The sequence below is a fragment of the Hippocampus comes genome, unplaced genomic scaffold (assembly GCF_001891065.2).
Source record: "Hippocampus comes isolate QL1 unplaced genomic scaffold, H_comes_QL1_v1.1 scaffold39, whole genome shotgun sequence".
Classification (NCBI taxonomy): domain Eukaryota; kingdom Metazoa; phylum Chordata; class Actinopteri; order Syngnathiformes; family Syngnathidae; genus Hippocampus; species Hippocampus comes.
Window position 1 is genome coordinate 3,734,315 of NW_017842054.1, and position 17,619 is coordinate 3,751,933.

General features: G+C 42.1%; 2 protein-coding genes across 5 annotated transcripts in view; one reads left to right on the forward strand and one right to left on the reverse strand.

Moving 5' to 3' along the window:
• Positions 1-8,214: 8,214 nt before the first annotated feature.
• Positions 8,215-13,454, reverse strand: eef1akmt2 (EEF1A lysine methyltransferase 2). Of its 3 annotated transcripts, none has more exons than XM_019860098.1 (6): positions 13,357-13,454; positions 12,326-12,391; positions 11,752-11,866; positions 11,463-11,570; positions 10,169-10,379; positions 8,215-9,388 (listed from the first exon to the last, which is right to left on the reverse strand). In XM_019860098.1, exons 3-6 carry the CDS (start codon positions 11,848-11,850, stop codon positions 9,291-9,293), a joined length of 516 nt encoding a protein of 171 aa, XP_019715657.1. In that variant the 5' UTR covers positions 11,851-11,866; positions 12,326-12,391; positions 13,357-13,454; the 3' UTR covers positions 8,215-9,290. The 3 variants fall into 3 exon arrangements, with proteins under 3 accessions (XP_019715657.1, XP_019715655.1, XP_019715656.1); XM_019860096.1 differs by lacking the exon at positions 13,357-13,454 and adding an exon at positions 12,627-12,867; XM_019860097.1 differs by lacking the exon at positions 13,357-13,454 and adding an exon at positions 12,581-12,651.
• abraxas2 (abraxas 2, BRISC complex subunit) overlaps positions 12,802-17,619 on the forward strand; it is an 8,083-nt gene continuing 3,265 nt past the window's right edge. The window contains exons 1-8 of one of the 2 annotated variants that reach the window (XM_019860099.1): positions 12,802-12,908; positions 14,254-14,344; positions 14,470-14,506; positions 15,063-15,129; positions 15,243-15,433; positions 16,155-16,277; positions 16,792-16,876; positions 16,961-17,078. In XM_019860099.1, coding sequence (XP_019715658.1) covers positions 12,837-12,908; positions 14,254-14,344; positions 14,470-14,506; positions 15,063-15,129; positions 15,243-15,433; positions 16,155-16,277; positions 16,792-16,876; positions 16,961-17,078 — 784 coding nt within the window. In that variant the 5' untranslated portion in view covers positions 12,802-12,836. The remainder of the gene's footprint in view (positions 12,909-14,253; positions 14,345-14,469; positions 14,507-15,062; positions 15,130-15,242; positions 15,434-16,154; positions 16,278-16,791; positions 16,877-16,960; positions 17,079-17,619) is intronic. The other variant, XM_019860100.1, reaches the window with a different exon arrangement.

The following is a 17,619-nucleotide window of genomic DNA, read 5'->3' on the forward strand; positions in this document are numbered from 1 at the left end:
AATAAATACGTGTCGGCGTGGAAGTGCTAAAATGTAGCATGCCAGGCCCGTAGTTGGCGACCAATGTTGCACAGAAAATACACATGTAGGAAAACTTTATGCTGACAAATATTTGCGTGTTCAGATTCCTGAAATGCTATTTTCATGCCACTGAGCACTACTTCACCCCTAGAATGCTTTTCATCTTTTAGAGCGTGTGTCAAACCTAAGGACCGGGGGCCAAATCCGGCCCACCTGGTCATTTTATGTGGCCCGCGAAAGCAAATCATGTGTATCAACTTGCTAAAATATGGACCGAAATGTCAAAATTGTCACATGTAATAAATAACGTTGATATTTTGCAATAATTTTGTTACCCGGTTTGGACTCACTTGAACAATATTTGAAAAAACTATTATAATTGACTTGACTGATTTCAAAACTAGTAATCTATTCATTTGTTGTGTACAAGTCATAATTTTGTGGTGTCACTGTCATAACGGCCCTCCGAGGGAGGATGTAACTCCAAATTGGCCCGCGACTAAAATGAGTTTGACACCCCTGTTTTAGAGTATTTTGGGATGGGGGGGGCTTCTCTCGGTGGACATGAGAATGCCTCTTTTCTTTTCAAGCCAGCCGGGCATGGAAACATTAGACTTACCAATCTATCTTGTTAACGAGAAGACCATAGACACACCACGAGTGGAACAAACAAGAAAAAGAACCAGGACGGGCGGTGTTTGTTTCCAGTGTCCCCGCAGCCGCATAGGTTTGAGTTTCACTGTTTGTAGTTACGACTGCGGGTCACAGAGGAAGAAGGGCGCTTCTGAAATGGAGAGGAGCGCGAGGACACGCACACACATAACAAATACACGCGAGGCACGGAGAACAAACTCTTCTCTGGTCGCTTCGCCGCGGGCCAGCGCAGGCATGAAAGAGTGTCAGTGAGAGGGGAACAGAAAGCTAAATGACACACTCGCTGTGAAAAACAGGAAAATAGCCAGACTCAGACGACACAGATAGACAGAAAAGGCAGAGAGGGTGGGTTGGTGGGGGGGTCCTTCAGATTGTACATCAGCGTGTGTGTATTGTGTGAGTTGTACACAAAGTGCAGAAGGGCCTCGCTCGGCATGCAGCTGCAACTGACAGAATGGAACACAGAGACGCAGCAAACTTGAGCACACGCACACACTTCTTGGCTCTGAGTGACAACCTGCACTCGATGTGGTTTGTGCCCCTTCCTTTTTTTTTTTTTTTTTTTTTTTTTTTGCCCTCATGTGCACTAAACTAAAGTGAAACTTCTACATTTGAATGACCCTTAAACCCATAGCAAAAGACAACTCCCTAGAGGCCTGCGGGTCAGAACCAGAAGCTTGCCACAATGTTTCCTTGACGTCAAAGCTAGTTTTCCATCGGAAATTTGATGATCAAATGCAGGGCTAATTTGCCAAACAAAATGGGACGATGATTAGGGTCATTACACAGATCATATTAACTGAGGGACAAGATGTGTAACTACCACACAACTGGTCTGCAAACAAACAGTCCAGCTCAGCTTCTGGCTAGCGGATGTCATGGCTATTTCATTTAAGTGTCATTAAATCGGTTCCTGGTGCTATAAAAGAGAAGGGGGACGGGGGTGTTACCTCTCTGTAATCAAAAGTAAACCCAACCGTGACCATCAAACCAAGAACAGCTGAAGTTTAAGAGTTAATCAGAAGCATTTTTTGATGGTGGCATGTGTGTGCTTACTCCAATGTAATATTTTCATTAGTACAGGCTATAAATGGCTCAAAATATTTTGAAATTATTTAGCTTGCTTTTTATTTATTTATTACCTCAACTTCCTGATATACTTAAGTCAGGCAAGATCAACAATGACCACAGAACCACAAAAAACAATGTACACCACAACACAAGCTGTGTTTCGACCTCATGCGACAAGACTCCCTTCCCAGGCGCACAAAAAAAAAACGCAACTCGTCAAAATGAAGGGTGCATACTCAAATGTTGTTACTTATATTTACACTTATACGGCAGTGGGGGGGGAGGCAGGGGGGGGGGGGGAAGATGACTTGCTGCCACTTCCTGTCCGTCATGCATCATTAAAGAATGAGTCTTCGTTTTTTACTTTCGTCGTTTGCCACTCGCCACTGCCTAGTTAGCCACCGATAGGCTAGCCACAAAAGCTAGGAGGTTTCATGTTACGTTACAGGCTAACTTAAAATGTGCCTTGAAACACATGCTGTTCAAAGTTTTGTGCCCCTTATACAGATGACATTGTTTTCTCTGAGATAAAATTCCAACTGGGTGTTTTGTATTGCTTTTTTTTTTTAAACTATTTGACTTCAAAATGTTCCACTGTTCAAGAGTAAGAACATCAAAGTAAAGATGCAAGCGATTATGTGATGTTTAACACGCATACATGCAAATTATACAATAATCCAATTGGATCAGATGATCATACATATCATTTTGCATCTTCTCCTCAAAAAACAAAACTTTACAGTTCTGTTGGTTTTTTGTGTGCGTGTGTCAACTTTGAAAACACATTTTCAAACATGTCGAAGCATCCGTGGGAACTCTGCATTCAAGACACTTGCACAAAAAGGCTTGCAAAAGGAAATGCAAACAGGGGCCGGATATTACTGTAAAAATCTGCTCGTATCTTACCATTTTTCCCATGAGTGTAAAATGAACATCCCTGATAGTGCGAGCTGGTTTGCCACAAGGCCAAACTGGTATCATCTCCTGTGACAAGATATTGATTACATCTTTCACCTTCTCCGGCGTCAACTTTTTTTGTAGGAACGTTTGACCAAACGTTGCAGAAAGAGACCTCTCTGCAAGAGTGGGAATGCAACAGTTCCGGGTATTTCCCATTAGGGTGCCCTGGTGCTCAACCAGTTTCTCTGTTGACCGTGTCCACATGGATCAAGCAAACCACCGCGCAACATTAATACATACGGGCGATAAAAGAGCGCTTCCGAGCCGGCACAAGAAAGGGAAACAGTCCGATCATCAGTTTCAGGTCATTGCAGCCAACCTGCTTGCAAAATGTCTCATGATGACACAACTGCTTCAGTCACATGAGAATCCCAATCAGATGACACCCAAAGTCTTATTAAAACTGCCTGTGAGACACCAATTTTAGAATGGCGACCGTGTTTTTTCTTGTGTTAACATACCTTGACTTGCAAGTGTCCCAACTTTTGCAAGCTTCGAATAAAAGTGAAGTTAATATGACAGTGGTTGACATATTTTAGCATTTATAAGAGAGTCAATTGCTGAAGTCCAGACAGTGTGAACAGCTGCTTCTGTTAGCTAGCTACTTAGTTTTGAAAAATTAGAAGTGACTGTTTCATTATTTTTCTGGAATATTATCACAGTTGTTAACCTTTGTTCACATTTAGGTGGCACTTAAGATGGCGAAGTCCAAGCAGTGAATTCATCTGCTAATGTTAGCTGTTAGCCACTTGCTAATTTGAAGGTTTAAACATTTATGATTCGACTTTTAAAGTCATTTACTGTGTTTTGTCAATACTGCAGTAGTTAAACTATTTTTACCCATATATGAGAGTTAAGAATGTTCAGTCCAGGCAATGTGGTTACTTATGAATGTTCGCTGATAGCCATTTGCTAGTTAGCCTCCCCGTGATGTGTTAAAAATGACATGTAAAACATGATTCTTAATGTTTAAAGAGTGTTTTATGTGTTGTTTACATATTAATATTACAGTAGTTAACCATTTTTTTTCACTTACACAATATTTTACACATCACGTCATGTGATTGCCGACCCAAATTACTGACTGTCTAGCTATGAGGCATGACAGATGTCAAAGGTGGAGTGTTTTATATTACAAAAAGGCCAAGTTCTTATTAGATGAGGTAAAATGTGACTTCCATGACAGTTAAGATGGTGATAATGAGGCCTTTGTGACTATCATCACAGAGACTTAAAAAGTTCTTGAAAACAATGCGGCCCATTGTTTTTAGAGCACTTGATTACCCGCCCCCCCCAAAAAAAAATCAACTCCTTGCTGGAGTAAAAATAACTCATGCATGTCACAGGACAAAGACAACACACAGTGTGTGCGTGCATATGTGTGTGTGTTTCTGCACCACAACTTTTGCATTGTAGTAGGACAACTATGTGTTACTCCTGATGCAATACTGTACTAGTTGACAGTTGTGCGCTACGAGTATTTCCGTACTAGTAAAGCAATAGGGGTTGACAAGTGGACAACTTCTGCGTCCTATTACAATTTTAAGCACATGATTTTAGTGTGGCAACGCTACTAGCGGGAATGTTGGTGCTACTAGTAGGGTCCATCAGGCTACTAGTCAACAACTTGGGCTTATTAGTGTTACTACAGTAGTTTACTGGTAAGGTTTAGTTATGTGCTGATACTTTAGGTCAAAAGTGGTAATAGTAGAGGAAAAACATGACGCAAAAGAATTGTTCTGCTATTGCGCCATAACCATTCTACTAATGTGCTGAATTGTCTTACTAGTGAGAACAAAGAGTACATGGACCTTAAGCTGGATCTCATATTGGTGCTACTAGTATAGCCCACGAGGCTACAAGTGGGTGACACAGGCCTACTAGTTGGGCCTAGTAGTGTTATTACTATGGCACAATAGTTTACTAGTAAGATTTACTTGCATAGAAGTACAGTAGGCTAAAAGTAACACTGGCAGTGGAAAAACATAAGACAGTCAATCCAGTATTCCATACGAGTCTACTGTGTTGAATTGTCTCTATCCAGAACCCGTGAAATCCATCCTATGGTGCACGTACTGTACTAGTATGCTCTTTGTCCTCACAAGTAGGACAACTGTGGCATACAAAATTCTACACGTTAACATCTAACGCTAAAGCTATTAGTACGATTAATGTGCAGATGTCCACTACAGCAGAGTTTTGTCTCAATAGTAACATGTAGTTGTTTTACTTATTTACCACAGTTGCCCTGCTCGTGTTTAGAAAACTCATACAGTTGCTAGTAGTGGAAAACAATGCTACTAGTAAGTAATACAGCCGTTCTACTAGCGCGCTGAACTGTCTTACAAGTTAGGACAAAGAGCGTACTAGGACGTGAACCTGAAGCGATTTATCAAATGCGCAGTCGTGTGTGTGTGTGTGTGTGTGTGTGTCACGCACACACACACTGATTGTGACCACACATCGATGCAATGCATGCTTTAACACATGCAGCGACAGGTTGTTCATGCATGCAACACCACGCATACTCACACGTATACACATACACACACACACACACACAGATACACACTGGAACTAATAACAGTTAATCATGACCCTTTGAGAACACCAAGACAGAAAGGCTTTGAAAAAGCTGCCGTATTACTCTGCACAGAAGAAGCCAAAACACACAACTTGTAAGAATGTTTTCACTCTCTTAAAATGACGAAATCCTGCAAGAGTACACGTACTACACGTACATATATACACGTTCTCACGATTGGGTGTCATGACTACCTGGCCAGCAGAGGCTCGTCTTCTCCTCGATTTAGGACATCTTTCTTGGGGGGGCAGGATAGGTGAGAAGACGGGAGGAAGCTAGAAAAAGTTCCAAGGCAGCCAGCCTGTCTCGCGAGTGGAGCGGAGAGAGACTGCGAGCAGCTGAAAACTTGGAGCGGCTCTTTGCTTTTAGATGGGCGACCGAAAAAATGTCCGAGAAGGGAGATCGGTGAGATGAGTCGCTGCTGGTTAATAAACGAAATGCTTTTAAAACACTAAATAAACACCCTGTATCATCAAACACTTCTAACAGAGTAAACCTAAACATGGACTTTATATTTTATGGCAACGAACGATTTAAGGATGGCGTGACCAAAAGTTAGTCACCCCCGCCGAGGTGGTACGCTCCATTGTGGTCCTCCCTCCGGATTTACATTACCCGTCTGGCACTCCGCGCCCTTTGCTACTCCATCAAGGCAGATTCTTTTACAAGTTTACTTTCGCACTATCTGCGGTCAAATTTAACGGTTATTTCCAAATCCCCTTTACGATTTCAAGAAACATTCGCTTGGAATTATGCGAATTACATTTGACTTCTGGCGGTTTTAGATACCCCAACTAAATGTTATTTTTGATATGACGCCGTACTTTATGCCCATAACGTCCATGATTGCATCATAGATAGATATGCACACACTGTATATACAAATTTGATTACTTGTTGTCTGACTGTATCTGACATGCATCGCCTTAGCATTTAGCACTGACATACAGATAGTCATGCAAAGAAACTGACCTGTGACCTCCGGATCCACACAGCGACAACCTGAACTGGCGGTCACAGATAGTTTAATGATGTTCTGCTGAAATGTTGTTCCAGATGACACTGGTGTTGATGCCTTGTTTAGTCCTAGTTTGGCAAAACTAGCGTGAACCAAAGGAGCCACAGCTGACATGGGCTCCCACAGGTGAATTCATGAATGCTCAATATGCATGCAGCTGTTCACTGTCGACATATTTACACCATACCCATTGTGATGATTATTGGACTAGTGCTGTGTCCACTTAAGCATAAAAAAGTACCCATAATTTCTCAATCAACACATCAGTTTAACGGCCTTTTTAAAAGTGTCTGACTGGAGGTCATCAGGTTCAAAAATTTATTTTGCTTAAGCTACTGCACCTCCCATGAAGTCCTTCTGCATCCCTCAGGGGAAGTGCACTTCGCACTTCATGCATACATGACTTTGTGTGTTCTTTATCATTCGTTTCTATGTACAAGCTATGGAAATGTTATAGCCGTACTTGGCTTATTTAGATAAGTTAACGACCAGTACCTCTCCCGCCTTCTGCTGTGGAAATTTTGTCCCGCAACATGTTGGGAATCATTCAAAAACTCCTAGCAGAGCACCTTTAAACGTGTTTCCGAAAGAAAAAAATAAAAAGACATAAATATTTGCAGTATCACACTTGAGATGTTAAAATGAAGGCGTAGTATTCATGCACCGAATTCACAAACTTATAGGCTAATATTACGAGCCACATAAAAGTGGTCATTATGAAAGCCAGTGCCAGAAAGTGCTGACTTGTGGGCTTGTGTGCAGTGCCAAACAGCATTTTCTTATAACGTACATTACTAATAGTTGCATGAGTGAGAACGACAGTATAATTTGACACTGGCAGTGGTAAAACATAATCTGTGATTGGAAATAGTGAACAGTTTTTTTTAAACTGTAAAAGGAGGATTTGATTGATCTTGAGGTTACCTTTTTCATGGGAAGGTTTCTGTGAATATTTCTTTATATGTATCGGAGTAGGATACTGAGAACCTTGTAAAATATTTATATATATTTTGCAAATCTATCTGCCAGGTATTCTTGTAAAACTAGTATGTGTTTACTGAACGGCGTGTTTTCGGGTTCGGCTGTCTCCCATCGGTCTACTGGCCCGGTTTCCAATCAGGCGCCCAGAGTGGGACAGTAATTTATGAGCAACGTGACAGACAAGCCTTGTGGCCTCTTGTTTATTCATTATGTCAGCAGCTCTTCATCACGACTCTTTGGAGCCCTGATTAGTTCCTTCGCCGGAGAGTCCTTTTTCCTTTTGGACTGGACAGATGGTTGCAGTTAACCACCTTAACACAGAACAATGTTATCCAAACTTGTGGGTCAGAACTAGACGAAGATCCTGTTGTAAAAACAGGTTTTTGCAGATGTTTTGGGGGACTGGCGTGAGCATTCAAATCTGGGCTCACGCACACTGTGCTGGTTTGAAGTGGTGAGCGGTGTTGTATTATGACAAGATGGAAAAGGGGGATGATTTTGATTCATTTTTGAGTTTTTTGAGTGACCTCAACTCAACTGCTGAAGAGTTTTTTTGCTCGATGAATGTTTAACTTAATTATACTTTCCGTGGGGGCGGGGGGATTCGTTTTGAAACAAGACTTCAGCATATGTAGTACTTACTCCTGCCCAAAAGTGGTAGCGCCACCTCCTGGCCTGGCATGTTATCTCAGTAATTTTTAACCTTGTTTGTAGGTAAAACTATTCCAAAATCAAGTTTTATTTGCACTCCCTGAAAACTTTCATGTACTGTGCACAACAAAATCATGACTACTCTTGAGCGGCACGCTTGCAAGAGATGCCCCGCAAACCAAAGGCCCAAACAGCAAAAAAAAAAAAATCCCCAAACCCGAATTCCTGTTAAAAATAAATAGACTTACAAAACCAGCTGTATGCAAAAAGATGCGATTTTCTTCTTGAGGTTATTGTAACAGGAAACACATTTTGTCCTGCGGGTCAGTCGCAGTCAAATCAGAGTTTGGCTTCACGATACCCCCACAAATACCAACAGATGAGAAATTGAGCAACGAAAGCCAGGGTGCGTGTTTGCGCGTGGGCTACTTTGACAAGTGAAAAGCATGACATGGGAATCTTTCTCTTGATTCCAAACCAGCATCTCTTCAGCGGGCCAAGTGCTCATCAGCGGTAAGAGGTTCCATGTGAAAACATTTGGACATGATCAAAACAATCGTCATCGGACGTGAGCGTGATTCGGCGCCTATTTTTATGAACAATGGTGACCAAACGAGTGGCTTGAGGACTTGGGGTACATGTTTTAGGAATGAGTTTTACTGTGCATGATATTGGGGGGGAAAAAAAGACATGGGGATTTTTCTCAACCTGGCGATATGAAAATAATAAGGATACAGTAGAACACACTCTTTCACGCTCTGATTTCTTGTCTGGATGGTTTATTTTAGCTTCAGAAGAAAAGAAACTATGCTCAATGAAGTCATTTGTGTCAAGTATTGAGCCCACACTTCAAGTTAAAATCATTTTTCTTCATGCCCATTCCTGGCACAATTCTGTTGCTTTTCATCAATCTGTTATTGTTATGTATTTTAACATATTATGCCTTCTATATTGGAGCGCATTATTTAGCACGACACATTTTGTGAACAACAAAACAGACAGAACAGACTTTGAAGGCGAGATACCCGCAAGAGTAAACATCACTTTTAGGGGATGTATTCAAGTACAAATGGGGAACTGGGTGCCAATTTGGCTTTGAAGTCAGTCACTGTTTTGGACATTGAGGGCACACGCAAAAGGAAATCAGTAGCAGGCCGGAAAGTAGCCGTGCTGCATTATGAAGCATCATGTAGTGTCATTTCCCATTTTTTTTAATGTAATGAAAGCAAACTAAACCAGAAAGTGTTTCTTCCTATTCGATGAAAAGCATAATAAAGAGGGTCCTTTAAGAAATAAAAAAAATGCACATATACATACAAAAGCAGTGTCCAAAAACCACTGTCGCTTGTGTCACCGTATTCGTTTGAATATCAATGCAGTCACGCTGTTTCCCTTCTTGCCTCCAAACTGGAAAGTGGGCGTGGGTAACTCCTGTACAAATTCAAATCCTGTAGGGCGTCAAAGAGGGTAAAATGTAATTAACCACACAAACAGAAATACAAAGGCCTCAGACAAACATCCCGGGATCTTGAATATTTAAAACACGAGAGATGACCTGCAGGCACGCCCGTGCAACTCCACTGACAAAAAGGTGACAGCAAACTGGCCACTTGCCAAAACACAAACTTCAGACAGTTGACGCCAGGAGCTTGACGGTCCCACTTGAGGACCTGTGTGTTTACCGAGGTATGTCGTACAACAAAAAGGGCCTGAATGTAAATATTCCAATGCCTACAGCCATACGTTTTATTGCCAAAAGTGAAATGAACTTCTTGGGTGTGTAAAGGTTTGCTGTGTTTTACTTGGACATACAACACAGAAACGCTTGTTCTAGGAATTAAAAAAAAAAAAAACAAACAAAAAAACCTGCAACGTATGCAGTAGAGGACAGCACCGTTTGTGCGGTTACGCTACCTAGAGGTCAAGTTGGTGAATGACATTGATTTGATTTTTTTTTTGTTTTGTTTTTTTTTAGCAAGTAGACAAGGTTATTGCAGTTAAAAGCAAGCTAGCAAAATTTCGAAAACTAAAATTGAAAAAACATTTTCATTTATGACTTTAAAAAAAATGCTTTTAGGGAAAAAAAATCTAACTGAAACTACATCTTACGTTTAACAACAAAATATGAATGACATGCATTTTAATACAAAGTCGCCAGCTCCATGACTCGCGACGCTAATGAGGGGACATGCGTGACAGAAAATGGACGGATGGCATTTTTGCCTCACCTTCTTTGAATCGCTCAAGCAGCTGCTCTTTTGTCCAGTTGCAGGACGTAATCGAGAAGAGGCCTTGATCCTTCAGCGAGGCTTTTAAAGCTTGCACGTAAAGTCTTTTCACCCCGCCAGTATTGTCAGGATTCAGGCTGATGGCGTCAAAAGTCCCTTTGTCTACGCACAGGTCGTAACCCTCGAGTCCACCGTGGCAGAAGTCCAGCTCCTTAAAAAAAAAAAAAAAAGAGAGAAAAAGTTGACACATGGACTTGGTCCCAAACATGTTGACACTGACTCAAATATGAGCGTGACAAAGTAAAACTGAGCAGAAGGACCATGAGAATACAGCTGATCAAGCAAATAGATGAGGTACACACACACACACACACACACACACACACACACACACACACACACACACACACAAATAAAGTGCCGAAAAATAAAACAAGGTGATTTTAAGTTTTATTATTAGGAGGGGAAAAAGTTGTAATTTTACAAGAATAAAGTTTTAGTATTGAGATTGTAATCCAGAAATTTACAAGACGATGTTGGAAATTGTGCAAATAAAATGGTAATGATAGGAGAAAAAAAAACAATTAATTTTGCAAGAAAATGCTCATTTTACTTTTGTAATTTTCCTAGAATACAGTTGTAATAATCACAAGAGAAAACCATTAGTCTGGAAAACTGTACTACTGCAACATTAATGTTCTCGTTTTGCCGAAATAAAGTAATGCGACAAGACTAAATTTACAACATAATGAAAATGAAGTTGTAATTCCACAATTACACAAAGACGAATAAAGTTGTCGCCATACAAGAAAGTCTACAATGTAGATTTCTCTCTCTCAGCCTCCCGCCCTACCCCGCTAATGTCAATATTGACATCAACGGCAATCTTTCTGTCCAAAGAACGCACACACAGTCACTGGTGTGCCAAGTACTAAACATATACGCAAGGTTGTTGCATATACACACACAAGACACACCCAGTGGGACCACCATTACTGAGCAGATGTACTTTCATTTCTTTGAGGTTTGGAGGTGGTCAAATGTGAATGGTGGGCAAACCTCCATCACTTTCAGGGCCATTTTCAAGCAGGCCACATGTAAACAGCAAGTTTTCCTCGGACCGGCCGTTAAGTCCACTACGGAACCTGGGATGGACCACACGTACTTCATATCCATTCATTTTCTGTCGTGCTTGGGGTATCGCCTGGACTGGTTTTGTTTGGGGCACTTGGAAGTGGATATGCCATGAACTGTACATAAAATGTTGTGTATGTGGATAAGATAAAAAAGCCACCTTAACATCGACATGTGTCAAGCCCTCTGCCTGGAGAACACTTTTTGCCAGTTCCACGGAGGCCGGGGAATAATCGATTCCCGTTAAATTCTTGTATCCGTGTTTCGCCTTGTGACAAAAGATAAAACACATTGATATGGAATGTCAATTCAAAATTCAAATGACACAATGAATATTTTGGTTACAATGTGTTATTTCAGAGATTATAATGCCTTTTGCATCGACATTCTCAGAGAGACTTGTTTGATTTATTTTCATATTAAATTGTCCCGTTTCCCTCCACCCTTACCATCTCAACTAAAAAGGCTCCATTTCCTGTACCAATGTCCAAAATGGCAGCGTCTTCCGGAATTTTAGCATTGTCCATCCATCTTAGCACACGGTTCATGCTTTCCTCACCAAACCTCATGAGAAAAATAAAAGCAACATTAATTAGGCGCAGTGACAAAAAATATTGTCTTCGGCGTGAAGTGACATATTACACAACAAAATGTGTTGCCTAATGCTGATGGAGTCATTATTTTGAATAAAGTTGGATGGAAAAAACATGTATATTTTTTTAATCCCCTGCAAAAAATCAAAATAAAAAAACGACCTACTCAGTTGTAAGTCTTCGTGTGTTCTGTATGTCTGTATTACACTGCTCCCGGGTGGCCAAGGTGAGCACACCAGCACCACAATCTCAATGGACATTGAAAAGCAGGAAATCATGAAGCAAAACTCTATTTACATAACATTTCATTATGGAATTCGTGTGTTTTTATAAACTGCAATGTTCTATACTGCTTTAGTGTATATTTTGTTTTAAATAATAATAAAAGTAATTTTAATAGCTATTTGTACAAAAAAAAGAAAATAGTTACCATATCTCACCAACGTCCCCAATGTCTTTGAATGTTTCCAACTCTTTTTGGTATGCATCTTCCCAACTGCCGAATCAAAATTGACATTATTATAATTTAAAAAAAAACTATCACAGCACCTCTAAACAAATGGGGGCATCCCATTGTGAGTTAAACAATGTCATTTAATACAAACAATAATTCCACAGTTTGGGTTTAACGCTAGTTTATTAGCTACTACTACCAGTGGCTGCAGAAACAACATATAATAAATACCTCATAATAATTTTTAATCACTTCATTATATGCTCAAATTGCTTACTATTCCTTCGTTCCTAACTGTGAAGTTTCAAAGTCATTATCCGAGTCGCTGTCCTGTTCCGAGTCGCAACCACGCGTGCTTCTGACGGCGGCTTCCATGTTGTTTGCTAAACAGCGAAAGAAGACGACTACATCTCCCATGAGGCAATGCGCCTCTTGCAGCGCCCTTTCAACCGCAGGGGGCAGTGGGATTGATAGGGATGTTTCCATCATGGCGGCATCCATTTCAGGTTATACTTTTAGTTCTGTGTGTTACCACAGCGCCAATAGCAACTCGGATCATGTGAGTAGGCCGCGTCGCGTTGCCAAAAGCGAGGGGAAGCGTTGCCTCTCCGGCGTCGTTCATCGGCGCCATTAGTTTGTGTTGCTTACCCGCTGTCGTGATCTGTTGCTCGGCTAGCTTGTGATGGTGTCGTCTATTTACCGGCAGATCTACTCATTACGGTTTCTGGAGTTGTATACCAAATTGTCGAGCTGGTGTTTTTACGGATACACATTAATGAAACGTCTCATCATAATTCTAAGTTACAGTTGCTCATCGGTGTTAGTTTACAAGAGGAAGTGTTCGGGGAGAAGTGTTTGAGTTCCAGGAAATACTCAGCTGTTAGCTCCCCCAATGGCTAGCAATTGTAGCGGTTGAGTTTGTGGCTTCTGAAGGCTTAATCTATTTGTCACCAATTGAAATATGAATGAATAAATGGTATTAAAGCGTTGCCTCCATTTTAATTCACCTCGTTTCCGCGTTGACTGACAGGTGATGCTTGTCAGTCAACTTGAGTCCTCTTATGCTCACAGGTCTTCTACTCTTAACCTCTTTCGATTTGTGTGCATGTTTTCATGCCTATGCAATCATTTAATCACGCGATCGTTTAAACACACAAGGAGCAGCACCGCACACAATTGGAGCATACCACAATACTGACAGATATACATTCTCTCTTCCATTCTCGATTACTGGAGTTTAGCTGGGGGGACCTTGGCGTTTTCTTCCAGTAGAGCTCAGTGCTGCCCTGGCATGTTGTGAAACAATTCAGTACAGCACTGGAGGGACAAAACTCGAAATTCGGACTAGTGGAAGTATATATTTAAAAAAAAAAAAACACTATGACCCAAAAGAGTAAACTTTGAACACAGTATGTGTGAGGTTTTTTTCTGTTTAACTGAGACAAAAATGAAGATATGTGCTGTGGAAAATGCATGGATTGATACTGCAAATGCCTGTCGGAGTATACAGTACAGTATAGGAAATCAATTATTAGTCACAAAAAAGCTAACACATGCTCCACCTTCCAAAGATATATGATTACTTACATGTTGTTTGTCTGCATTCCGTTTACTCTTGATCAACAGAGTCGAACAAATCCCACACTGCCGCTTTCTTTCAAAGGTTGGAATGTGTATTTTACATTGCGGGTGTGTTGTATTTGAAATATAGGCAACAAATCCTGTGCGTGCATTTGATTTCCCCTCATAAAGGTGTCCACTGTTCCGGTATCTGCTCAATGGCCTGATAGTCTGGAAACTATTCGCTGTACAATTTCGGAGGATACCAGCAAATCCTTACATTGCAAATGCTTTGATTTGCGGGTATTCAGCAATCTTGTTATATCACTTTTGTGTTTGTACAGGAGGGCTTCCTATTAGGAGAAGTAAGGCAAGAGGAGACGATCAGCATCAGTGACGCGCAGATAAGCAGCGTGGAGCTCATCCAGGTTGTAGGTAAAGGCTGTCTATCTGTCTACTTGCCTGTCCGTCTACCCACCTGCCTGTCTACCACCCTTGCTTATCTTTCCATTAGATTTAGGCATAGTGTAATTGCAAACGCCTGTCTCTGTTTCCAACAGAAATCCATAATCATGACCCCTGTGCACGGTTGTTTAGGTAAGCTTTGCAAGATTTTTTTCCCTCTCTGCACTTTTTTTATTGACAGTTACAATACGACTGTTCATGATGCACACACAGGTACATCTCAGTTCAAAAAGTGAAACTCGTTTTATGTAACGTCGTTCAACACATGGAGAAATGTTTCACTTTTTGAATTGAATTGCCGAAAGGAATGAAGTGTCCCACTTATATTGTAATTTATTGGGATGCACCCGTATAACATCTCTTTGCTAAGACTGGAAGGTATGGTAAAGAAAAGGAAAATTCCATTTGTAAATCATAATAGATGATCAAACCGTCATTAGTATTTATGACAGTTTGATAATAATGTATCATTATGTTAAAAATGCTGACTAAAGCAGAACATATATTGATGCCTTTGACCTCGTGATCTCTTGATTTGTTGACAATAATTCATGCATTCAGTATTTAAATGAGTTGATCACTCAGGGCCTTCATACCCATTTTAGGACAGCAGATGGCTCCATCTTACAAGATTGCAGTGCCAGCAAACAGGATTGTGACATCTTTTTCTTTCCCCCCCTGTCACCAGCTTTTATGACTATGCGGGCAAAGTCAACGAAGAACATCTCAGCAGTCTTCTAAAAGATAGGCGAAAAGTGAGTGACAACGTCGAGTTTGCCATCTGTCACCTGAACAAATCCACTCCTTAGATATCGAGCACCGATCTATTCAAACTCAAGGCATTTTATTTCGCTCGTTCCTCGCCCAGCATGTGATTGGCTGGTATCGGTTTCGGCGGAACACGCAGCAGCAGATGTCCTTCAGGGAGCAGGTCGTCCACAAGCAGCTGACGCAGCTGCTCGGCGTGCCCGACCTCGTCTTCCTCCTCTTCAGCTTCATTTCCACGGCCAACAGCTCCACGCACGCGCTGGAGTACGTGCTCTTCCGACCCAACCGCAGGTATTGATTGAGCGGCTGGATGAGCTACGCTTATCATCATGCCTCCATTTTTGTTGAGGACCTTATTCGTACAAGAACTTCAGTGGGCTCCCGGAATTTAAATATCCATCCATACATCAATTTTCGGAACCGCTTTATCCTCACAAGAGTCGCGGGGCTTGCTGGAGCCTTTCCCAGCCGTCTTCGGGCAATAGGTGGGGGACACCCTGAACTAGTTGCCAGCCAATTGCAAGGCACATACATACGAACAACCATCCGCGCTTACACCTAGGGACAATTTCGAGTGTTCCATTAACCTGCCATGCATGTTTTTGGAATGTGCGAGGAAACCAGAGTACCCGGAGAAAACCCACGCAGGCCGGGGAGAACATGCAAACTCCACACAGGGAGGCCTGAGCTGGAATCGAACCCGGTACCGCCGCACTGTGATGTTGACGCGCTAACCACTGGCCCACTGGGCTGCCCGAATAATTCATTTTAAAAGAAAATTTGAAGCAACGGGCAATTACCAAACTTTTTGATGGCTTCATTTACTTGTCAATTGTTGTACACAGCAGGGCTGCGTCCTTTTTCCCCCTACAAATGGCGGGGGAACACAATCTCCTTTTGGCTTCCTACAAACAGCAGTTCTGAGAGTCCACCGAAAATGACTTCAACAATATTCTAGTGTGGTATTTCACGGGTCATGTTCCGGGGTTGCTCAGCGGTCGTCTGCACTCAGTAGGTACAGCCAGAGAATCACCCTCGCCATCCCCAACCTCGGCAACACCAGCCAGCAGGAGTACAAGGTCTCCTCTGTGCCCAACACCTCGCTCAACTACGCCAAGGTCATCAAAGAACAAGGGTAATATTTGCTCTCCAAACATGAATCAGCACCGCTTCCGGGCTCACTGTTAGTTGCTGAACAAGTGTCCCCTAATGTGTGTGTGTGCGCAAGCACCTGTTTCCACCTGAGCGCGTGCCAACATGATTTTTTTTTTTTTTTTAAGTTTACACAGAGCGTCAGCCTCCTCTCTGATTAACTTCCATAAGGGCAACGTGACAAACTGTCGCGTGAGTCGCAAAGAGTTGCCCGGCTGTGCCAGAGGGCGCCACGCACACATTACACGCACATGGATTGAGCGCCGTTAATACCTCCTGCCGGCTGTGCGGTTTATAAAGCAGGGGCGAGGCACAGTATTCTTTCTCTCTGTGAACTGACCGTGACTAATGGGACAGCGGAATTTGTTACACTTCGCTTGCAGCCGAAATGTAACGACAGTACCGTTGAGCTCAACTTCTGTCGGTGACTTCCTAAAAAGCAAATCTTTATCTGCTGCGATGATACGAATGTCTACGGCAATCCCACTCCACCGCAGGGCCGAATTCTTCGACAAAGACGGCGTGATGAAGGATATCCGAACCATATATCAGGTGTACAGCGCGCTGCAAGATAAAGTGCAGGTCTGTCAGACTCCCAGAGTGCGCGCAATAATCTTTTTACGATATTTTCTCATCTGATTTCTCCTCCCGTCATCTAATTTTCAGGCCGTGTGCGGGGAGGTCGAACAAAGTGAACGCACGAAGGAGAAAATTCAAGACAATGTGAACAAGCTGAAAGAACAAATTGCACTCAGGAAACGCAAAACGGCAGAAGAGGAGCGGAGTAAGTATTTATTTGAGAAACGATATATTTGAGCAGCACGGCCTCACGAGCTAGCGGTTGGTTTGAATTCCGGCTCAGGTCTTCGTGTGTGCAGTGTGCTTGTTTTCCCCGTGCTTTTCATTTCCATGAAGAGTGGAAGAAATGTGAGCGACAAGCATGCGCATCTGAGAGTCGGAAACAGTCGCAATGTGGTACGACATTTCACCAAACTCCACAGCGACATCTCCCGGGATCTTCCTCGCAGGAAGCGACCACATTAAGATCATAAACGAGCTGAAAAGTGCTCTCCAAAAAAAACAACAGTGGGCTAGTGCTTCATTGAAAGTTGCCCCTGACAAAATGCACTTCACTGGTGGCAGAATGCTTAGAGAGATGCGACCGCAGAGGCGAAGAGTCGTAATTCCGCGACCATAAAAAGAAGACTGGACAACTTAACTGTGCGACTCAGCCTTTCCCGACATAAATGTCATCAAATATAAGTTCAGAACCAGACAGACGGATGAGCATTTCTGGCTCTTCATAAGGCAGCATGGATGTCCTT

Coding starts and splice junctions, on each gene's coding strand:
- eef1akmt2 (XM_019860096.1), bottom strand. CDS start 12,850: ATGGATGCCGCCATGATGGAAACATCCCTATCAATCCCACTGCCCCCT. Junction 12,392..12,626: donor CAGTTAGGAACGAAGGAATA/GTAAGCAATTTG, acceptor TTGATTCGGCAG/TTGGGAAGATGCATACCAAA. Junction 11,867..12,325: donor GGGGACGTTGGTGAGATATG/GTAACTATTTTC, acceptor TTTTCTCATGAG/GTTTGGTGAGGAAAGCATGA.